We start from the raw sequence: 24833 nt of genomic DNA, 5'->3' as shown, positions 1-24833 counted from the left end.
AAATAACTGCGTAAGTGCAGACACAATTATCAAGGACATGCAAATTACAAGTTATTTCCATTTTGCCATCATCTCTGCATTTTGCAGTGTGCATCAGGAAAGAAAAAGTTCTCTTATGTTGTTTTCTGCATTTGTATCACTCATACAGTCCCCTGAATATGTCCAATAGCTAATTATATAGCTATAGAGTGATCAGAGTGAATGCCATTGGCAATGCAAATAACATTCTTTATGTGAGATTAACTGGATTTGAATCACCTGCATAACTTGCTTACAATATTAATCTCTCAGGAGACAGAATAGTGCTTGCCAGTGCGTGCTAAATAAAGTATGTTTCTCAGACAGACAAGTCAAATCCAGTTTCAGATCAGAACTTTGGAAAATATGATTAAAAAAAAAAAGCTGTGGCCATAAAGGTTTGTGCTATAATTAAACATTATAATTCTGTCAACAATATTCAGAACAATATATCTGAGAAAATAGCAAGAAAGGGTGAAAAATTAATAGCCACATATAAAAATTTTAATGTCGCCATTTTAAAAGCTTCAACTGAGTAAATAAAGTGCCCACTGCCCAGACTATGCTTTGCTGATGAATAATCTTTGAAGAGGTCGATAAAATAGGTCATGGTTATATGTCTTATCAGCTAGTTGTGCTATTACTAGTGTGACCTTTATAACTTCAGAATAAACTTTGCTTCCAGTTATAAAAGTGGCTTGTTAATGTAATCAGAAAACTAGACAGACGCCTGCAGTATGCTGCAGCACTTGAGACTGATAAAATTTGGGCTAAGGAGTTCAGTGGACATTATGGCAAAAGCCTGCAGAATTGATCCTACCCAGATCAGGAGGACAATCCTGTTCTTTCTTTGGAAAATGATGAATCCATAGTTTAGCCCTAGTGCGACTGAATGCACCCTATAGGTACACCTTTAAAACTACTGTAATAACCTTTCTACAAAATAGGTCCTGTGAGGTATCAATTGGAAAAAAAAAGTTGCTTACCTGTAGTAACGGTTGTTCTTTGAGATGTGTCACTCATGTCCATTCCATACTAGATGTGCACGTGCCGATGTGCACAGTTACCAGAACTTTTATTCCTTTTAGCAGTACCCATAGACCCAGCTCTGGTGCCCTCTGGTATCGTGCGCTTATGCAGCGGTATAAGAGGGGTAACCAGCCCTGCTCCCTCTCAATTCCTTCTTGTCATCAACTCTGATGGCAGGGACGAAGGGCGGGTCATGGAATGGACATGAGCAACTCATTTCAAAGTGGAAGATAAATCCTACTGAAGAAAATAGAAAGGAGTATAAACTCTGGAAAAAGTGTAAATAAGTAATTGGGAAGGTCAAAAAAGAATTTGAAGAACAGCTAGTCAAAGACTGAAAATGTAACACCAAAAATTTTTTTAAGGGTACATCAGAAGCAAGAAGCCTGCTAAACAACCTGTGGAGCCACTGGCCAATTGAGATGCTAAAGGAGCACTCAAGGAAGATAAGCTATTGCAGAGAAACTAAAGGTATTTTTTGCATCATTCTTCACTGCTGAGGATGCGAGAGAGATTCTCAAACCTGAGCCATTTTTTTTTAGGTGACAAATCTGAGGAACTGTCCGAGATTGAGATGTCATTAGAGGAGGTTTTGGAACAAACTGATTAATTTAACGGAAATAAGTCACTAGGACCAGATGAAGTTCTGAAGGAACTCAAATGTGAAATTGGAGAACTACTAACTGTGGTATGTAACCTATCAATTAAATCAGCTTCTGTATCAGATGACTGATGGATTGCTAATGTGATGCCAATTTTTTAAAAAGGCTCCAGAGGCAATCCCGACAATTACAGGCCAGTAAGCCTAACCCGAGTTCCAAGGAAATTGGTTGAAACTATAGTAAAGAAAAGAAATATCAGACACATATATGGATACGATTTGTTGGGGAAAGAGTCAACATGGTTTTAGTAAAGGAAAATCATGCCTCACCAATCTATTAGAATTCGTTGAGAGGGTCAATAAGCATGTGGACAATGGTGATCCAGTGGATACAGTGCACTTAGACTATCAGACAAGGTACCTCACCAATGGCTCTTAAGCAAAGTAAGCAGTCATGGGATAAGAGGGAAGGTTCTCTCCTGGATCAGTAACTGGTTAAAAGATAGGAAACAAAGGGTAGGAATAAATGGTGAGTTTTCAGAATGGAGAGAGATAAATAGTGGGGTCCCCCAGGGGTCTGTACTGGAATCAGTAGTGTTCAACATATTCATAAATGATCCAGAAAAAGGGGTAAACTGTGAGGTGGCAAAATTTGCGGATGATACAAAACTACTCAAGATAGTTAAGTCCAAAGCAGACTGCAAAGAGTTACAAATGGGTCTCACAAAACTGGATGACTGGGCAACAAAAATGGCAGATGAAATTCAACGTTGATAAATGCAAAGCAATGCACATAGGAAAACATAATCCCAACTATACATATAAAATGATGGGGTCTAAATTAGCTGTTACCACTCAAGAAAGATTGTGACAGTCATTGTGGATAGTTCTCTGAAAACATGCACTCAATGTGCAGTGGTAGTAAAAAAAAACCAAAAAAACAGAATGCTGGGAATCATTAAGAAAGGGATAGATGATAGACAGAAAATATCATATTGCCTCTTTATAAATCCATGGTACATCCACATCATGAATACTGCGTGCGGATCTGGTTGCCCCATCTCAAAAAAAGATACATTGGAATTGGAAAAGGTACAGAAAAGGGCAATTAAAATGATTAGAAGTATGGAAAAGTTTCCATATGAGGAGATTAATAGGACTGGGACTTTTCAGCTTGGAAAAGAGATGACTAAGGGGGAATATGATAGAGGTCTATAAAATAATGACTGGTATGAAGAAAGTAAAAAAAAAAAAAAATGAAGTGTTATTTACTCCTTCTCATAAGACAAAAATAGGGGTCACCAAATGAAATTAATAGGCAGCAGATTTAAAACGAACAAAGGTAAGTATTTCTTCACCCAAAACACAGTCAACCTGTGGAACTCCTTGCCAGAGGATGTTGTGAAAGCCAAGTCTATAATGGAGTTTAAAAAAGAAGAACTAGATAAATTCATGGAGGATTGGTCCATCAATGATTATTAGCCAGGATAGGCAGGGATTGCTGTTTGTCAGAGGCTGGGAATAGCTGACAGGATGGATCAGTTGATTACCTGTTCTATTCATTCCCTCTGAAATACCTGGTACTGGCCTCTGTCAGAAGACAGGATACTGCACTAGATGGACCATTGGTCTGGCCAATATGACTGTTTTTAAGCATTGTGAGGCATCAAAGGTTGCAGGGCAGGGGTGACACAGCCCATCACTGGTCTGGATTGCACCTTGGCATGTGACACCCAGTACTTACTTTTCCTTTATTTAATCAATTGTGTGCATACAGCAGTCCATTAGAGAGGCCCTGATGGCCTTCAGATATGTATTACTGCCCTCTGTATGCCCCTCAAAAAAGTTAGATGACCATGTATAGGAAGTCAAAATCTAATAAAAGCAATCCTAACTGCCTTAATACCTTTTTCTGCCAAGGCAATTGATGGACTGAAGGATGTAATGTCTCCTGTACTATGTAGACTCAAATATAAAATGTTTTTCTCCTTCTTTATTGGAAAGAAATAATCATTTTTAAAGTGTTTTCATCTTCTAGTCAGAAGCATGTGACAAACCTGTATGAAGATGCTTTAAAAAATATTGCAAGTAGGAGAAAAAAAACTCTCTCTCATCTGGAGCTATGACACAAAGAGAGAACATGAGATACATTTTTTTTCCATATCTGAGCCAGTGGAGTGAATATTCAGTTAATTGTGCCTTGATTTGGATTACTTTCCATCCTAAAAGCATCAAAGCTCTCATTGGCAAAAAATGAGGCCATAGAAGAAGAAAGGATGAGTGTGGGTCACTCTCTATTTTTAAAGGTTCTTACAGTATGCTGAGTGAACACGTGAAAATATGACGACAAAAGCTGGCGGGTCTATATTCAGGATATTCTTTCCAATGTGCACAGATATGTCTTTTCTTAAGTTATTTTTTTCTTGTTATCTTGGCAGTACACCATTTATGCAGCTATTGTAAGCTTCTATGCCTTACACATTATCAAGGTGCTGTGAGTTTTCACAATAAAAATGGTGAGCATTCTGACAGGTGCAGGCAAATGAACTGGAACCATTACTATTAAAGGTTAGAAATCCCTGCCCCTCTCACACACACCTCCATGGATTTGAGTGATAACTTTTTTATGAATATTAGGTTCAAACATCTAAGTTATGATCAGTACCTCTTACATACTAGGCTGATTATCCTTTTACATCTGGATATTCTGTAGTATCTGTGGGATAGCAAATATTGTTGAGATCAAGTCTTTACAAAAAGTATCATGAGTACGGTATATTTCTGTTCTTTATAGGGAACATTTTAATAAGTAATTGCAATTAAAATGACTGAAGATGAGGAAAATAATCATGGACCTTGCTATGAAGAATGAAAGACATACACCATCAACTTCTCTCTCATTCTGTTAAGGGAACTGTATTGAATTGTGACTACAGTGAGGTTTGTTTAGTCAGATTTGTTGCCATAGTGTGGTTAGAAATCTTCCTGTACTGGAACTAAAGAACCCTTGATATAGAGAGAACTGTCAAGATACTTTAGCAAGGTCCATCTTGTAGTCACAGAGTGTGGTGCTTCCTCCAGGGCTATAAGAAGGTGAAAATTGAGATCTAATATCTTCAGTAAAGTGCTTTTTCCAAATATCAGATTGATTTACATGGACTAAATGGACTCTAATTCTGTTCCCTGAGGCAGTTGACCAGGCATTTTCTTTCTAACAAACTTCCTTATTCCATGGTGACTGAATAAGAAAGTTCATATAGCTTAAACTAAAAGGCTAACTTCAGAGACGAGTGTTTTAGAGGAGTCTAACTGACATAACTTACACATTCTACTGGCACCCTCTTTTGTTGTGTTTCAGCAAGTTATATTCCCTCTCAAAGCCTTTAAATAACTTTGACTTTCTCAGGGCATGATGAAAAAGCCTCCTGAAGTCAGTGGAAAGACTCCCAATGAGCAAGCTTTGGATGAGGCCCTTAGATTTACTGACAATTTTTTCACAGAGCACATAGCATATGTGTTGAGTCAAAGACAATAAAAAGGAGCAATTCATGTTGAAGTCTTAGGTGAGAAGTGTGTAGGAAGAAAAGCAATTGACAGAAGACAGTGAGAATATTAGCTTCTATGGTACTTAACTTATACCTTTTGGTTCCTCAGATGTCTTACACACTGGTGAGTGGTGGCAAGGGACTCTATGGGAATTGTAACACGGTTGGACTCACCACCTTGGCTCCTCCTGCTGGCTATCTGGGGAAATCAGCTCTCAGCCAGGTAGATGGACTTCTCTACCGTGTCTCACCCTCAGTCCTCTCTCCACTGGACCCTCCTTCTCATGACTTGGCCCTCTGGCTGAGTCACAATCTGTGATCCCCACCTTCCAGGGGATTCTGCAGTTCATCCTTACCACTGGCCTTTGTGGCCACTGCAGTCCTGCCATCACTCCTATGGCGATCAGGGTTGGAGGAGGGACCCAGGCTTGCCCACTACTCTGGGTTGTGGCCCAGGGATCCTGTGTATGGCAGCCTGCTGCTGCATCTCCCCCACAATTCCTCCATAGATTTCCCTAAGCCACTTCCCCACAGCCCCAGTATTTTCTCTGCCCTTGCTTCAGAGCCTTTGGTTCTGCTGAGCACTAGCAGCCAGCCACTACGCTGTCCAGGGTGCTGACAATCCTCCCTCTTCAAGCTCCTGGAAGGCACTGTGCTTGCTCTGCTCTGCAGCTCCCTTTTATACCGGCCTCATGGGCCCTGATTGGCTGCCATGCAGCCTCTTCTTATTGGCTATCTTTCATGCAGTCTCTCTAAGGGCCCTCTTAATCCTTTCCGGCCCAGTGCGGGGCAAGCGCCCCGTCACAGGGAGCCTAACTGCTAACAGAGCACAACTGAGTGTAAGATTGTCTGGCTACTTTCTCCATCTTGCCTGAGCTCTGCTCAGCACAGGAATGAGGCGAGTAAAGGTGGCTTTTAAGTCACTTTTATACTGGCCTGTTCAGACCTGGGCACAATTTAAGTCAGACTAATTTATACCACTTACACTTCTGAATTTGACCTTTAGAATTTAGAAAAAAATGAATCCATAATAAAACAAAGTAGCAGGTTGCCTTTTTGATTGCAAATCGTTTAATTGATAATCCATTGATCCTAGATTCCGTGACAGTCTTCTTGCTCTGATATGAGATTACACCTAGGTGCCTCAGAAGGTCCAAGCAAGCAGTGATCCTTGGAAGAGAGGATTGGCAAAACCTAATGTGGTTGTGGTGTCACCACTCAAAGAATATGACTAATTTTAGGATGTACTGCTTATAGAACCAGTTACATTTATCACATTTTCCTGTGAAAAGTTGAAAGAATGTTCTGCTTGCAGAGGATTCAGGATTTGACTAGGGAGCAAAAAATCCCTATTTTTACAAAAAAAAAATTAAAATGCTGTTGTGGCTCCATTTCATAAATGCTCACAAATATATCAGTTTTGTAAATCAAGGGCAAAGTATAACTTGTTTGTTTTGCAAACAGTTCTAATTGGGATGTCTCTGAATATAAGTCAGTAATACGTGTGCATCCTGGGGGAGGGTTATGCATGCTGAAACCTACCCACACCCCTTTCTTACCTTTTTTTCTCTTCTCCTCTCATTCCTTTACTAGCCCTTTTATTGTGTTTTCATTTATTGTTTTATTTAAGATGTTGGGTTTTTGTGTAGGTATATCTAAATATATCAATCAGACATCCTTGCTGTTCCCATCAAGCCAGTTGCTATCATGCTGACTCAGTTTTTCCAGAGGCAATCCCTCAAGCTAAATTCACTGCACAGGGAACCAGAAAACTATAAGGAGTGACATGCAAAAATTAACTACAGGTATTATAGAAAAACTTTCAGAGTAAAAAATAAGCAGCAACTGATTCCTGGAAATGTTTGTAAACTAGAATGGAACTATATGATTTCCTAACAGGGTAGCAGTGTACACTAAAGTCCATCATAGGTTTTTTTTTTATTTTGCATTGGGGCTTTTTGAAAGGGGAGAAGAATGGTAAATCCTCTGATTAATGAATTTTCCCCTACCATTATCGGTACCTTCTGTATATTTACCAGTAATGTTAATAAATCTTTTTAATTTCTTAGAAAAGGCAGATTCATTTCCTGTCCTGGATTTATTTTAAGTATCAAGGCCAACATTTTCAAACCAACTCAATCAGGAAATCCATACGGAGGCATCTAAACACTGATTTTGGTGCCTAACTTCCAGCATCCAACTTTAAATGTATTGGCCTATGCCGTACTCCTACTGCAGCAGGAAAAAAAAACAACACAAACCAAAACATTTCTGAAGAGCTAGAAAAATTTGGAGAGCAAAGAAAATCTAAGTACAGATTTCCTTATATAGACTAACTCAATTATGTGGGATCAGAATTGCTAATTTCATTTACCACTGCTTTTATACAGAACTAGGAAAACGGACATAGAATGTACTTTACTGGTTGACTGCTTTTCAGAATATTGTGATTGACTACATAAAAGTTTGCATATTAAGGCAAACCTAATACTTGTCATGCCTTTGCAGGATAGGAATTTAAATGTATATTTCACATGATTTTATCCCTAGAATTTAGTTCCTTTAACAAGTTATGGGATCCTTAGGGCTTTGTAAATTTGGACTTCAATCTGTTTAGTATCAACAAGGATGATTATCACAAATCACTAGTACTCAAAGATGAAGAAGAGAGATCCTGTCTTTCTATGTATATAATAATAATAATTATAACCTTGATCTCCTGGTTGTAATGGAAACTATAATCCAATACTGGTATTTCTTGCAATACCAAGAATTGCAAACCAATTCTTGCAAATTAGCACCATTTAAAAAAGTCATGTGGTTTCATGCTTCCTCAATGCAGTAAGCAGAATGGTAGTTTAAAGTCCTGTTAATACTGCATAGTGACAAATCCACAGGTAATCATGGAACTTCACTAACGGGAACCATTTCATGCTCACAATTTGTTTGAAATGGAGAAACAAATCTTGGTCTGTGTGTACGTGCAATGACTGATAATACTGTATACCATATTATATAAAACAGATAGTGCCACAAACCAATTTTACAGGTAACTTGAAGCAAAGTTTTCACAAACCCCATCTAGAAATCTTTTGCTCATAATGAAGGGATTTACTGCCAAGACTGGAAGTGATAACATGGACTGGGAGAACATCATGAGAAAACAAGAACTAGGACCAGGAAATGAGAGAGGTGAGAAATTGCTTTGGTTCTGCATGATCAACAACTTGTTTATAACAAACTTATCATTTCAGCTCAGGCAAGTCCATAATGAAACTTGGATTTCTAATTCTATTACAAAAAACATGATCAATTTCATCTTAGTAAGACAATACTGGAAAACAAGCATATTTGACTGTAGGGTCTACAGAAGCCTGAATGCAGACTCAGACCATCAAAGGATCACTACATTCAGGATCAGACTTCATATTTCAAAATTTACAAAAAAATAAAAGTCAAGCCAGCTTATAGTGTATTGAAAGAATTAAAGTATTGAAAAAATAGAGACACTATGGTGTCCTTTCAGAACACCATCAGTGGCCACTTTGCCCTTCCCTTAGATCTAGATGATACATTAGAACAAATCTGGGCAAAGTGAAAGACATCGTTCATGCCACGAGCGAGATTTTAGGGATGAGGCTATATCCAAAAAAGAAAGACTGGGTGACCAGAGATCATGGGGGTGGGGGGAGCATATCAAGAACATCTGAAAACTGAAGATTGCACTGAGCAGAAAAACAAATAGTTCACCAAGGAACTAAAATGAATGGTGAAAAAAACTAAGAAAGAATGGTTTGAGAAAGAGAGAGAAGACAAAGAACTTGAAAAACATGCAGAAAAGCAATGTAAGAGGGCTTTTCCAGAAGTTAGATTACTATCACTGAAGTTAATGCCTGTAACAAATCAGCTAAGCAATGCTCAGGGGAACTACACAGTAGGTAAAGATCAAAAGCTCAAAAGATGGAAAGAATATTTTCATCAGTTACTGAACATGAATAGTCAAGTAGACCTAGATGTCCTTGAGGTCATCAACTACGAAGGCAACAATGAAGAACAACACATATTGGAGGCAGAAATTAAAGCTGCATTCAGGTCCCTGAAAAACAACAAGGTACTGATACACATAGCATACTATCTGAAGTGTTAAAACATGTTGGAAGAGACATACTTATGCTCCTTTACAAACCGTTAATCTAATTTGGACAAAAGGTGAAGTCCCTGATGTCCAGCCATGCTCAATCATTGTATCAACTCTTTAAAGAAAGACTGATTGCAATAACTACCAAAGAATACGTCTTAGGAGCATTCCTAGCAAGGTATTCTGTAGAGTGATTCACAGCTGAATGGAAAAGAAAAGAAGAGGAAATCCTTTCTGACACTGGCACCAGACCCAGACCCTACACTGTAGATCAGACAGTTGATTTAGTCACACCTTGGAGAGATACACAGAATTCAACGAACCCCCATTTTGCATATTCATTGACTTTAAGAAAGCATTTGACTGTTAACTGAGAGGCTTTGTGCAAAGTACTCAAGTGCTACAAATCTAGCAGAAAGCTGACAAGTACTGCAAAGTTTGTATAGCCTCACTCGGCATCCAGTAAGGGGCAACGGAGAGCTGACAGAGTGGTTTGATGTGAAAACTGGAGTCAAACAGGGATGCATGCTCAGTCCAATACTTTTTGCTCTATACATTGAAAATATTTTGTCCAACTTTCTTAATAACATTGATGGAGGCTGCAGGATATCGGGGCAAATTATAAATCACTTTGATGTTGTAGACAATATTGTAATGATAATGCCTACAGAGGAATGCAACCAATAAGCTTTAATTAACCTGTGCACAACAGCCAGAGAACAGAGATTAAAACTGAATAAACAAAAGACCAGGCTACTGATAATGTCAAAAATCAAGAAACAGGCTTCATTATTCATTAATGGTGTAGACATTGAATAAGTAGACATTTGCTGCTACTTGGACTCCCTTGTAACACATGACAAGATGAAGATGACTTCAACAACCCGATAGCTGCCTGTAGCAGAATTTTCACATGCCTGAATAAAAACCTTTGGAACCTTAAAACAGTGTCCATGACAGTTAAAACCAGATTATATTCTTGTATGCACATTACTTTACCTTTGCAAAACATGGATATTGACAAAGCATCCAAAGCAAAAGCTGCAAATATTTGAAATGAGGTGCCTGCACCATATTCTAGGCATGGCAAGACACGATAGATTAACAAATGACAACAGCCATAGAAGACTGAAAGTGCAGTGAGTGACTGCAATCATCAAAAGGCACCAACTACAGCAGATTAACCGTGTTGCTAGAATGACCCTATACCAATTCCCTAAAATTGTTCTCTATGGAAGACAGCAGGATGAGAGAGGATGTGGATGTCCAAGGAGACAGTGGCATCACACTGTATATAAACCCACCCAAACAACCCAACAACAGGCTCAAACAGCAGCTTCAAACAAATGCAGATGGAATCTGCTCATAACCTCAACTCAAGCCAATCTTGGTATTGGAAAAAGGAAATGACGATGACATTAGATAAAAGGTATTCTCCTTAGAATATATGCTGCATGATACAAAACTAGAGCTGAACTACAAAACTGCATCAGAAAAAGATGCAGCAGGTAAGTTGCTTTTCTCTGTGGGTGTTCTATTTTGGAAGACTTACTGCAAGACTTAAAGTCCCCATATTATTTTAAGAGAGTGTGACATGAGCAAATATTAGTGTTTTTTCATTTTATCTGTCCAAGACCTCTTAAGTGGTATCTACAGAAACATTGTTAATGGTGGATAGAAATATCACCTCTGCAGAGTTTGCCCCAGCAGGATTTTACAGTCTTTTTTGTTGTTCAGTTGTTAGTTGGATGGATACAACTGTAAGTTCACTTCAGTATTCTCCCTGTGTACTCTCCCCATAGGACAAAATAATCCTGATGATTCCTTGCTTGAACCATCAAAGTTTGGAAACTCCACCATCCAGTTACCTCATTAGCTTCTGATTCATTCAGCAGCATCAAGAATCAAATTGATGTGTATGTCTTAAAGGATGAAGAGTGGACAGCGGGCTTTGGGGTTGGTGCTATTTTAAAGGAAAATGTGATAAACTCATGAGATCAGCTTCTTATCTATATAGATATTTTTTATCTAAATACTCTGTGCAGTTGATCCAGCTCCTTTTTGCTGTGCTACAAAAGCTTTGATCTCAGAGCCCAATGGGAATAAGAAACTTTTAAACAGGCTATGTTGGTCCAAGCCCCCATTAAGCAGACATTGTATTAAATGTGGCTCAGTTATATTCAGTAACTTTGTGGGGGAAAGCATTATCTACTGGATTAAGGTTTCTGAGTTTATGCATTTAATCAAGGACCTTCAATTAGATTTAAACTATGAACTCAGAAAAAATGACTGCTTCATCTCAGCTCCCTACTTATAAACTGCAACCCCTGAGACTTGTGCTTCATGGAATATTGTGAAATGTAGCCTGTACATAAGCAGTTATGCTATCTTTTCTTACCTGCCTTCATCATCTGTTTTGGCTATTCAGTTAAATCAATTCAATATTTTGCATTTATAGTAAAAATAAAACAAAAGCGTAGGAAGTATTTTTACCAAAGACAGTGAGCTCTGCTGGATCGCTGTCTCGTTCCCCCACCATGTTGGTACCGACACAAGTGTACATGCCAGCATCACTTTTCCTCGTGTTTGAGATCATTAGTTTCCCACCTCGTATCTGTTTGAAGCAAAGAAAATACATTTTAATTCACATACACAATCAGAAATAAAAGGAAACTCTCAGATTGCAAACATCCAAAATATGGGGGGGGAGAGTGTTTTCTTTTGTTTTTTTTAAAGAAAAGTTTTGACTTTTGTTGTTTAAGGGTTGTCAGCCCATCTATTTGGTTTTGAAAAATACTGATACTAATTTGATATTAGGCTCTTTTGAAGTATATTTGATCACTTCTGGTCTTGTCTCAATATTTTGTTTTCGTATGATGCCCTTCAATTTTGGAACCATTACATTTCTTGCTACCTTTCTTTGATGATAGATGCTGTACATGATGGAACTTTAAAAGAAAGCCAGTTTTACATACAGTAAATTGAGCTCAAAATCTGCAGAATTCCCTTTTACTCTTTATACTTACAAGGCCAGATTTTCTCCTTTGTTCTGACAGGTGCAAAAGACATGGAATCAAGCTGCAGATGACCTACTAAGAATTCCCTTGGCTCCTATATCAACCTGACCTCAACCCCAGCACAAGGGGCATATTGAGGGAGAGAATAATTAGGTTGGTTGGAGGAAAGGGCACAACTCAGCTCTGCAAATTCCCAGCAAATATATGTACTATTTGGGTCCCTAGGTAGCTTTTGTAAGTTAGAGCAGCCAAAAGGTTGCTTCAACTTAAGTCAGGGCTGGAACCACTACAACTTGAGTTGCAGGGAACTGTAATCAGCTCCTTGCTACTCTTTTCTACTCCCTCAGTCTGAGCAGAACTTAGTGAAGACAATCTGGCCCACAACACCTTGAATATGAAATATATTGAGATTATTTAACTGCAAATACTTACACATCAAATATAATCAAGTTTCCAAAGGCCACCATTGTATCAAATGATACCAGCACGAAACAAATTCAAAATTTATTATGTACAAAATAACAATGTTAAAGGAATACTAAGGATGGGAAGCCAACTACTCAAAAGGTAAGAAATGCCAGCATTAAGATTGCCTGTCCCCTCTGCTCTTTTACAGTCTGTGGCTCCTGATCCTCAGCCCTATCAATGCCTCCGCCCAACTCCTCCAACTGGCTCCTTTCTCTCCCCACTTTCTGTCACTTCTCACTTCTTTGAATTCAAGTCAGACTGTACTCCTTGTTCTCCTTCACATCCTCTGGGCGCTAACACACTGGGGCATGCTCAATGGAGATGGAATGTTCAGAGAATTTTGCTGCCAAACTCTAACAAATTTCTCCTGAGCATATGCAAACTAGTATTTTTCAGAAGCTTATAACTTGGAAAAATGTGGGTAGCTTTTCACAAGGAAGGCAAAGGTACAGCCCTGACATCTGGGCAACTCCAACTCCAAAGCATGGAAGAACTACAGTAACTCACAGAAATAATTGTAACAATTTTTTTTAACATGGGCAAAATGATGGATTTTTCTCCTAACCCCATTCTCAGAAACAGCTGACCCATTTATGCTTAAACTTTTCAAAACATTCTGCCTATGGGCAGATAACCAGCATAAAAAAAATTGCTGCCAGAATAGTTAAAGTTTGGCAAAGTTAAAAGCAACTAAAAACAGACTATTTTAGTAGAAAATATTAGGCAACCTTAACTATAGACATTTGTAACAGATCTGCCTATGACTAGAGATGGACCTGTGGTGCAAATTTTTAACTTCTTTAAAGATTAGCATTGGAGAATTTGGTTTGGCCCATTGTAGAGGCAGAGACAATCTGGGAAATTCTGCTCCCATTCCAGAGTGTTGAGTTGTGGGATGTGGGGCAGGGCCAACATGAGTACTTATGCCATCAGTCCTACAAATCAAAACTGCACATGAACACCCAATGTTTGCCTACTGTCCCAGTAACATCAGTGAAGTTCCATACAAGCACAGGAATATCCCTTCGTGGAGCCAATTAGATGATGGGGGTTGATATATTTATGGATACAGCTATGTAAATTATTCAGTGCTCATTCAAATCCATGAAGGAATACCAATTTTAAAAGCATTGTGGACATCAATGGCATTTTGATAGGACTTACACTGATTCTCTCTTCCCTGTCATCAATGCGGATTTTGTCTTTCTTCCAGTAGATCGTGGGCTCAGGATGTCCTCGAGGAGGCTGACACTCCAGAATAGCAGGTTCTCCAGCTGCCACAACAACATCAGTAGGGTTTTGGCGAAAGTCATCCCGTAGCACTAATGGAACAAACAAGGAAAGGAAAAGAAAATGAGCTGTTAGGAACTGAAACATGGTAAAGGAAAACAATTTTTTTTTCAGTAAAAGTAGCGTCCTAAGTTGTTCAAATGACAGTTTGGTCTATTAAGTGCACTGTTAAACTCCTTTCAAAATAAGTTATTTGGGAAAGGGGTAGGAGGAAAAATGACTCACAGATAGCCTCTCATCAAATGGATACAGACAAGGTGTGCATGTTTTTACTTTATATTTTTAAAAAGAAAATGCATTGCTCATCATTTAAATGCAGAAGGACCAATATAGGATCTGCTCCGTTAATCCTTCTCTTCTAGATCCACCTGCCAAGTGACATCTGGCCCACCGGATGTTGTGAGGAGAAATATCCCTTATAGCAGTATTTCTGGCCTGACGCTGAACTCTTTTCATTAAAGAAAGCAGCATGCTGGATCTCGGTTGTAACATTTTGAAAATTTTGTGTAGCTGGCTCTTCAATTGGCAGCTTTCTTGGCAATGATTTCTCCCCCCTACCCTACTACTGGGTAGGTGAAAAGGTTCTAGATGTGACACCATTGGTATCGAATTGTGAAATTTTGCCTTTATTGGGGAAGGATTAGTTTTTATGATCAAATTGGTGCTGAACGATAAGCGTTTTCAACACATGCCAAGAAACTGAGTTGATGTACAGTATCCTAACAGTGCACCTGCTTCCTCTGTTCTTTCGATATTCTTGCAGCCCTGACCAGTCTTGTCCCACAATGCCTCAAAGAAAAAGCATATAAATTGCCAAGCAGTTTGAAAACTAAATTAGGCAACACGTGTTAGCGTCTTATGTAAATCATGTTACTGTAAAGCAGGATTAGGTCCAGCTAGCTGGCTTCTGTCTGTGTTGAAATGATATCCACTTCATCGTTATTCTTCCATGTGTGTCCTCATTCTAGGTTAATTGACATTCTTATAAAACATCAGGCTGAAAATAGCTCTAGGAAGAACTACTGAAATTGAATTTAGGGCATTTCCCCGTCTTGAATTTCAGCTGCGTATGGGCTTCATTACTGCTTTAACACAGTTCTCACCCTTAATGAAACCACAGCCCTCTGAGAAATTAGAAAACACTTTATCCTAGTGAAAGTACAGCCAGTAAGAGTTCAGTAGAAATTGTTAACTCTCAGCTTATAGACAGAGTTAATTTACTGCTTTTACTGTTAAAAAAATAACATTTTAAATGGCATATTTTCCATTCTCTTCTGCACCAGACAAGAAGAAAATATGATTTTTATGTACAAGGATTAGCCTTTGAATGGGCTAAGGTGAGTGTGCATATAATTATGGAACTCAATAGAGGTGTGGGGTTAAAGTTATCATTCAGCACTTTGAGATATACCAGTAAATTCTCATGGGGGGAGGAAATTAATTAGAAATTATTTATATGCAGCAGATTTATATAAATATAACACAAAAGGAGGAGCTATTTAGGCCATTTTTAGAGGTACAAAATAAAAATGATAGGAAGTGGTTGGAAACAAACAGCATTTTGGCAAAGACCCAACATTTTCCAAAGTAGCACGTCTGGTAGGTTGAAGGGCATTCTTTAGTATTGTTTTCTCAACAAATTGCTTGCCAAAAGCCTCAACCCAAAAGGTATTTCAGACTAATGCAAATTGCTTGCCCAATTCCAATTTTGGATTCACAATAACTAAAATGAGTGAAAATAATATCTTTTGTCTTTTTGAGATAAAATGGAACATAAAGTATGTAACACACGATACAGAAATAACACGATGAAGATTATGGGCTGCTAAAAATTTGGCACAACAACATGTGTTTGTGGCAATCATATCAGAAAGACAGTATTTTCCAAATGAAGCCAAGAAAGGCAATATCAGCAACAATTTCAAGGCAGAGGCCAGAAAAGGAACTTTAAAAAAACCCACCATTTCTGGATGTGCCTCTTATATCTGAGCTACAAAGAAATGTTTCTGAAAGGAGAAATATCCTCTTGTGCAACTGGTAAACTGCTGCCAAGCATCAGCTGTTTCTAAAATCAAACTACTGCCAAGTGACAGACATTCACTTTAGAAGAGGCCTATGGACAACGTTAAGAGGTTTTCATCATCGTTACATAGGCTACTAAATTTATGATTACTTTAAAAGTTAAACAGATACATATGGCCTGGTTCTTCATTATATTACAGCCCTTCTATGCAATTCCAGCGACGTAAAGGGGTAATAAAATTAGCAGATCTGGACTCCAAAACATTCCCCACAGTTCTATATCACCCAATCACAGTTCCTGAAACAGGGGTTGAGGACGATAACATGGCTGGAGCACTGTGTCTGTTTTCGGCATCCAGAACAGTCTCTTAGGGCCACAGGAAGGTAAGTGTAAGTTACAGCAACATGGAAGCTTCTCTGACTTACACCAGGAGCAGAGAAGGGACCCAGCCAGCCAAGAATAAGGTTGGAAATCCCCTTTCCCCCCTACTCTGTTTCTACCAAGTGTGGCTTTGATAGAACACAGAACTAAGAGTTAGTCGGGGGGGGGGGGGGGGGCATTGAAACTTGACTCTTGCAGCTGTAATAGATGTATCTAACTATGTACCTCTGAAAGTGCCTTACATTTTGGAAAATGCAAGAGAGGAAATAGAAATAAGGAAAAGAGGAAAACAGGAAGAGAAGAAAACAGAGGAGACAAGAGGAATAATAGTGGTGGGATGTGAAATAAAGATGACCAAGAACACAGAAATTATGAAGGAGAGGGAGCAAGAAAAAATGAGTTAGGAGAAATGGGGAGAAAAATAATGAGGATAAAAGGAAGAGAATAAGGCAGATGAAGAACAAGAGGATGGAGTGAAAGAAAGGGAGGAATAAGTCTGAACAGAGATCACTTGATACCAGTTAGGAAGAATAGGTGAGTCAGTGCTTCTTCATTCATTATAACAATGAGAATACAAAACAAAAACATCAATCAGATCATCCTGGCTCTCCAAAACATTTCCAAAAATATCACCTTTGGGAGATAAGAGGGAACTTGCTCTGTTAGGCCATGTGTACACTACAATTTTTGCTGCCACAAGTTATGTTGGCATAAAGCTTCTGAAGTTAGCATATCCCTTGTGCACGGGCATACATGGCTCCTTGCATCTGTGGTGCATGTGCTAACCAAGAGCACTTGTCAATGCACAGTGTGGTGGATCATTGGTAGGTATTCCAGCCTGCAACCTGCCACCATCTGGTGCACTGTCTTTTGGGAAGTTTTTGCAATGCATGGTGGGGAAGAAAAAGTTGCACGAGGTGACCCGGAGCAAGAGGTCAACTTCCAGCATGCAACTATCTCTATCCATAATGCCATCTCTATCCCATAATTTTTTGTGCCTTTTTAAAAAACCCAATGGACCCACTTGGCCCTCCTTGCTGTCTCCCATCTCTGACAGAAGAATGGAGCCTGTACAGCTCTGCACTACTCTCATAAGCATTGCAAACGCAAAATGCACCATCCAGTATTTGCAGAGCTGCAAGATGAACTGAATCAGTGGCAAATATGACAATTTCTTGAAGGACAGATTGCTGTGGGACATAGTGAGAATCAAGGTTGTTGGTGGCATTCATGGAGCAGCTCAAGATGGTGGAGCAGCACTTCTGGCCTGAGAAACAAACACGGACTGGTGGGATCGCATTGTAACGCAGGCTTGGGATGACTGGCTGCGGAACTTTCAGATGTACAAGGCCACATTCCTGAATCTGTATGCAAAGGTTGGCCCAGCCCTCCAGCACAGAGACACAGAAAGAGCGCTGCATTGACAGAGGAGAAGCGAGTGGTAATTGCACTTTTGAAACTTGCAACAACAGATTGCTACCAGTCAGTAGAAAATCATTTTGAAGTTAGAAAATGCACAGTGGGGGCCGTTGTCATGCATGTGTGCAGGGCCATTAATTGTCTCTTGCTACACAGGAGTGTGACTCTCAACTGTGTGCAGGACATTATGGATGGATTTTCAGCAAAGAGGTTCCTGAACTGTGTTGGGACTATAAACGGCATGCATATCCCTTTTTTGGCTCCAGGCCACCCTGCCACAGAGTACAGCAACAGAAAGTACATCAACTGTTTTTCTATAGTTATGCAAGCTTTTATAACTGAGGAAGCTTCACCAACATCAGTGTTGGCTGGTCAGGGAAAGTGCATGATATATGCATCTTTAAGAACACAGAAAGGTACAAACAGGGACTTTCTCTCCCAAACATCGGTTTATGATTGGTGATGTTGAAATGCCAGTAATGATCCTGAGGGACCCAACCTATCTCTTGCTCCACTGGTTCATGAAGCCATACATTGATCACCTCAACAATACCAAGAAAAGATTCAGCTACCAGCTCAGTAGGTACAGAATGACAGCTGTATGCACTTTTGGTAGATTGAAGGGACACTGGCGATATTTATTTACAAGATGGTATCTCAATGAAAAAAATCCCAATGATTATAGATGTCTGCTGCATAATATCTGTGAAGCAAAGGGGAAACGTTGCTGCCGGGGTGGAGGGCAGAGGTGAAACTGCTGCTTGACAAGTTTTAACAGGGCTATTAGAAGGGCTTAACGTGTAGCTATACGTCTCAGGAAGGCTTTGAAAGAGCACTTTAACAGCAAGTCACAGTAATGTGCTACAATGTACTGTTCTCTACCTGGCTTTGCTGTTTGGGGACTGTTGGGAATTGTGTAGTACTTGTTGCACACCTATGAATATAATAGTGTCAATGCACCTATGAATTTTGTGGTGCTTGCTGTACATTTATGATTATTACCCTGTTTCTCACTGATCCTATGAATCATGTCACACTGTACAGTAACAAGTAAGGGGGTGCTTTCAGAACTGCTAGGCCCTCTGCACCATATGTTGTGAATTAATAAAAGTTAATCACTTTCAGATAATAGAATTTTATTAAGTAACAAAACCAGTACAAAGAAAAATCTGTGCAATTTAAAAGCAAATACATTAAAAACTTAATAAATTACTGGAACAGAACCTAATAAGGGGGAAGTACATTTGTGTCCATTTTAGCAACACATACAACACATTTGGCTCTCACAGGTCAGTGTGTTTGAAGCTGTGGTTGTCTTTAATGGCCCTTGGTGTGGAGTGGTAAGTGTAGGATTGCAGCTCCTGATTCCATGTGGAAAGTTGGGGGGCGGGATAAGGAGATGTTGCAATGGAGTTCTCCAGGGATAGCAAAGGGAAGCAAGCCTGGGATTGTAGGTCCACAAGAGTCTACAGCATCTGTTTTTGCTGCTGGAGAAGTCCCATTATGTCCTGGTGTATGTCCCTCTCCTTTTCCTGCTGCAACTCCTGGGCTTTTCTTTGGTTTCCTCTTTCTTCCAAGCTGTCTGCAATATTCACTCTCCAGCTGCTTTGTTCATGGTCTGATGCCGTACTCACTAGCTTGCAGGATCTCACTGAACATGTCATCCTGAGTCCTTTTTTTTTAATCCTCCTTATCTGACTCAGGCATTCTGCAGGTGTGGAGGGGGAACTCCCCAAGTCCGCAACAGCAGCAGCTACAGATAAAATACACAGAGGTACCATTGCCAGAATTGTCACAATTGAAAGTGAAAGTTAAGATTCAGAACTCCCTTTCCTTGCCCCCTTAAAGATTTAAACAAGGCATGCTTATTGACACTTCTGCTTCAGAGTGCTTGTGCACCATGCCACTAACAGCATCAGCCTTTGTGAAAATAGCCCACTAGGAGTGATGGAAATGAGGAAGGAATTGCTCAGTTGCATGAAACTATGAGTATAGGGCAGTGACACTGAATACTGGCACCATTTTCCACAGGTGGTGGTGATTTTAACTGATATCTCACTCCTGAGGGTAACAAAAGCAGGCCACCAAAACCATCTGGATTCATATGCTGCTAGCCTGTTTACTGCAACGGTGCCTGCTGAAGTCATTGCTGACTGGCATGGGACAGCATCCTACTGTGGAGGAAGAAATAAGGCTGCCATCCCTAGAAATCTTCAGGAGATGATTGCAGAGCACCTCCATAGAAGTTTCATCAAGATCTCTGAGGAGGAATCAAGGCCATCCCCATGTACATAAACAAAATGCTCCCCATGGTTCCCCCCCAACTCTAGAGGGGAATGAAAAGCTGCTAAACAACACAACCTCTCTCTGTTGTACTGCTACCTTTTCTAGTATGAGTAATTAATGAAAAGTCAGTAGCTGTGTCCTGTTAAATTGGGGGCATCAACAGTAATCATTATAATGGTAAATACAATTACAACTTACCCAAAGTTCCTTCCCCAGCACTGGGCTCACCAGTGCTTGACTACTGGGAGTGACTGGACTGCTAGTTGGACTCTCCGGTCCCATATCTTCCTCTTCCTCACTGTTCACACCAGAGACCTGTGGCTTGAGCTCCTCTGAGGTACCCACAGTGGCATGCAGGGGAGCGGTGGTGGTGTCTCCTCTAAGTATGGTGCACAGCTCTTTGCAAAGGTCGTAGGCCTGTAGCTTGACACTGGATCGACTTTGGCCTCCCTGGCCTTCTGATATGTCTGCTGCAGCTGATTCACTTTCATGCAGCGCTGCAGCTGATCCCTGTTGTACCCCTTCTCCTACCTCCCCAGTGCAATCTGCTCATAGATGTCCATGTTTCTTCAGCGGGTCCACAGCCTCTTCTCCCCACAGGCCTAAGTGATCCAATATCGTCTGTCTACTCCAAGCCAGAGCTTGTCTGGAGCATGTAGCCAACATGGTCAGCTGGGCAGTTGCACACAAGAATGGAGCAGCTGCTAGGTGCACTCACCAAGCTGGACAATCAGGAAAAGGCATTTCAAACATTCACAGGGATTTAAAAGGGAGGGGGCTTCTTGTCTCTGTGACCCCTGGGCAGTGAAGTTCACCATTGTGACTACACCAGTCAGTGTCAGGCATTATGAGACAGGTACTGGAGGACTGTCATGGTCGACATAAGTAATGCAATTTACATTCTCACTCTGTCAACCTCTGTACATCAAACACTGCTCAAAGCTGTTCACGGAGGTGGTGTTACTATGTCACTGTAATAGAGCATTTACCTTGGTGGGAGACAAATTTAAATGCAGACACATGCACAACTAGGTTGACACAAGGTGACTAAGTTTATAGAGTAGACCAGGCCCTAGGGGCAGAGATTTCAGAATGGTAACTTGCAATTAAAATGTCCCAGCAGCAGCAAGAAACTAAGCAGCACAGGAATCAATGGAAGAAACCAGCATCAACTGAAATTTGAGTTCAAATTTACTAGTATGGAAAGGCATGTGGAAAAGTTGCACCTCAGCTTAGTGCATTCACCATATGCAGTAGCACAATGCTCTGTGAAAACAGAAAAGGCTGAGAAGCGCAGAATATTTTTCAGCAAATTACCCAAAATGTATCCATACTTTCAAGAGACTATTAGTGTGTCTTAGCAGAACACCATCTCCTGACAGTGACAGGAGCCTTTTTGTTCATTCCAGAACCCAGCACTTCTCAGTGTCTTTCTGGCAATCTACAAATAGTGGCTTTTGAAAAAGTCAAAGGTAAGAGGTGAAAGGCAACAGACAGATCCAACTTCTTCATCCAGTGTTCTTTTTTGCTCTATTCTCATCCTCTGAGCATTAGCTGACCTCATCTTGGCATGTAACATAGGATGTGCAGCCTCCTTTATGTTTGCCATTAGTGTTACACCACATCTCACAAAGGATGCTGAGGAGCAGTATGGCCAACATCTGGCCCTGTGTGACTCCACAGCATATCTACTACAGTTCACCTGATATCCTCTGGAAGTAAGAATCTTGAGGTCACTTCTTAGACCACATGTCAATTCTGGCAGCACAAATCAGTGCCATGCCATCTAGCCAGCCTGAGGTAGGCATATTCCTTACATCTGAGATTCAGAAGCCTATGATTGGCATTTTGCTTCAGCACCACTAAGTAGAAACTTTAACTGCTTGAAAAGGTAGGGAGATTTGATGGTTGAAAAGGATACACATATGGTACATATAGTTTGATGATGATGTTGTGGACAAAAGTTAATTAAAATTTCATCAGTTTCTTTGGAGCTTTAATGTATTGTTGTCTCTGATGCTGCTCAAACAAACAATTTCTCTGTCTGTGAAGAAACATATCATTTTTAAAGTTCTGAAAGGCAACTTGGGAAGTATGCACAAGTATATTAAATGGCAGGAACCATATCCAGCAATAGAAGTATTGAGATAAACACTTGCAGGCAATGCACCTGCTATAATGAACAAAAAAAGTCCCGCTACCAAGGCAACTGCTTACCAGCACCTGCCAGCTTAGGCCCAAATCCGGGCCCTGGTCAAATTGATACCCATAAACTCAAATATAGAAACTGAATTCATTTCTTCAGTCAGGGCTCTAACAATTTGTTTAAAGACCCAGAGAAAAAACAACATTTTATGAGGGAAGAAGTGCAGGGGTCAAAATTATTCTAGGCTAGATAACCATCCCTTAATCCTACTTTCCAGTAGAGCAGCTTTCAAGCCCTTAGGAAAAAAAACCCACATTTTTATAGGATTTATATTTACATGATGATGACAAATAACCATCTGTCTGCTTCTAGTTTTTCAATCTGGTCTACGTCCCACGAGCCCCAAGTCTATGGTCAAAGCAGCTAAGCTGGAAGGAAGAAGTACAGGCCTGTCAGGAGGCTTGGAATAATTGCATTCTTTTCCCACAAGTGCTCAGCTTCCCTCCTTCCCCTCACATAATGAAGTCTGAGGTGATGTGTTTAAAAAAAAAAAAACACCAAAAAAAACCCTGTCAATTTTTCCTTCTCATTGAATGATACTGCCTTAAAACACAGCTACAGCTACATCTGTCAGTCTGATTAGAGGATATAAAAACATATCAAGTAAATATTAATGTTCTGCTGCAGTCTGGGTCCTTGTCGTTTATCTTGTCCCTCCTATTTTATTTAGTGCTTATCTGAAATGTTACACTTTTATATCATGACCGCATTGGAAACATAGCATGCAGGTCAGTCTCTTCCTGATCTGAGACACTGTCCCACATGCATTTAACCAAATCAGGCAATTCCACTCCTCAGCCCACTCCATCACTGCTTTGGCATTTCTCTCATATGAAGTATGTTGATATGCATGATCAACATGAATTATAGTGCTAAATAACCGCCAGATGTCATGACTTATAAACTCAATAGTCTAAAGATTATTACACATTAGGCACTGTACAGTGTCAGGGTTGTCCGAGAATGTTTTGTTTTATTTATTACCAATTGACATGGACACAGAAACAATCTGAAATTGTCTGAAGAAATGAGATGGGTGAGGAAGAGAATTAGCAGGCTTGATCAACCTGCCTTGTGAAGGATATTGCACCTTCTTTGAGGCCATATCTGGTCTACCTTTCTGCTTAGGCTGCTGGCTCAGATGTGCTCCATTGAGGCAACGTAGCCTGGATACAAGGTTCACAGCAGTACTCGTAGTAGGGAGATATGAGAAGTACTCATATTACTGTATGGGCCTGTATAGATGTAGCACTGTTTCCTGAAAGAGTTGTTGACAGACACTTCAAATGAAAAACTTTGAAAAACATGCGATTAAGAAACAATTCTACCTATACATCTTAATTTGTCTCTCTCCCTGGAATCTACCTCTTTGTCCTCCCACAAAACAGATATTTCTAAGGCATCTATCATCGGAATATTTAAACACATGGAGCAAAACTTTCAAACTTGAGTGCTAAAATTAAGCACCAAAATCAATGGCGCCGAGCACCCACTGACTTTAATAGTAGGACCAGTGGAAATCATAGTAAGGGACAAAGCTGAAGAAGGAAGATTATTTGCCAAAAAAACTTGGATCTTCGTTTCTGACAAATTCACCTACTTCCCTGCTTTAAGTCATAGACTTATGCTGAGCCTTAAGTCGAACATTTTTTTTTACCTTTTTGTCTTGCTAAATACTCAGCTGAACTCTGTACTTAAGTTTCTTCCTTAATACTGTTATTTAAAGGTAGTATTCTCTTTATTTACATCTCTCAGGTAAGACCAATAGAACACTAAAAAATGCCCTATAGTGACTGTAGCACTATAGCTTGGATCAGCCCACATACAAAAGCTGCAGACATTTGCACAACATAGATGTCTTGTTGGATATTAATGTCTAAACTTCGAAAGAAGAGATTCACTTCCAAATACAGAATATGTTAAATTGTTTAATACAGACATTAAGTTCGATTTTCTTCTTGAGAAGGGGTACTTTAATGTAGACAGTGCAATATAATTCTGGGGACCAAATTCAGAAGTACTTTCTCGACAAACTCCAACTGAAAACAGTGTGGTTCCATAAAAACTCATCAAGAAACCCAGGATCTGGGACAATTTTAGGGAAATCTTTACACTTTTTTCATAGTTTCACTGGGCTCTTGCCCTTAACTAGCTTATTTCACAAAGGTGCTATATTCTCCTGACCTTTCTCCTTTCTTATTTATAGCATGAACTGCAGCCATTAGTTACAACCCCTACAAGTCAGGCTTTGAAACCTGTCATCAATAGTTAACCCTTTTGGAGGGACTGGCTAACATATTTTCTCTCACACAAAATTATATAGGCATGGAAGCCTGTTTGCTAGCACCTGGTTTTGATTTTTCACATGTCTCTATTGTTCTGAATAAAATACATCCAGTATAGCTTAGTTCC

General features: G+C 39.8%; 1 protein-coding gene across 1 annotated transcript in view; it reads right to left on the bottom strand.

Moving 5' to 3' along the window:
• The window catches only part of ROBO2 (roundabout guidance receptor 2), a 583446-nt gene that overhangs the window by 179517 nt on the left and 379096 nt on the right, over window positions 1-24833 (bottom strand). The window contains exons 3-4 of the mRNA XM_067543334.1: window positions 13981-14138; window positions 11825-11945 (exon numbers count right to left, since the gene is read on the bottom strand). Coding sequence (XP_067399435.1) covers window positions 11825-11945; window positions 13981-14138 — 279 coding nt within the window. The remainder of the gene's footprint in view (window positions 1-11824; window positions 11946-13980; window positions 14139-24833) is intronic.

Source organism: Emydura macquarii, unplaced genomic scaffold (genome assembly GCF_026122565.2).
Source record: "Emydura macquarii macquarii isolate MOO-44397 ecotype Brisbane River unplaced genomic scaffold, CSIRO-AGI_Emac_v2 contig_75, whole genome shotgun sequence".
Taxonomy (NCBI): Eukaryota; Metazoa; Chordata; order Testudines; family Chelidae; genus Emydura; species Emydura macquarii.
This window is presented reverse-complemented; position numbering and strand designations above follow the sequence as displayed.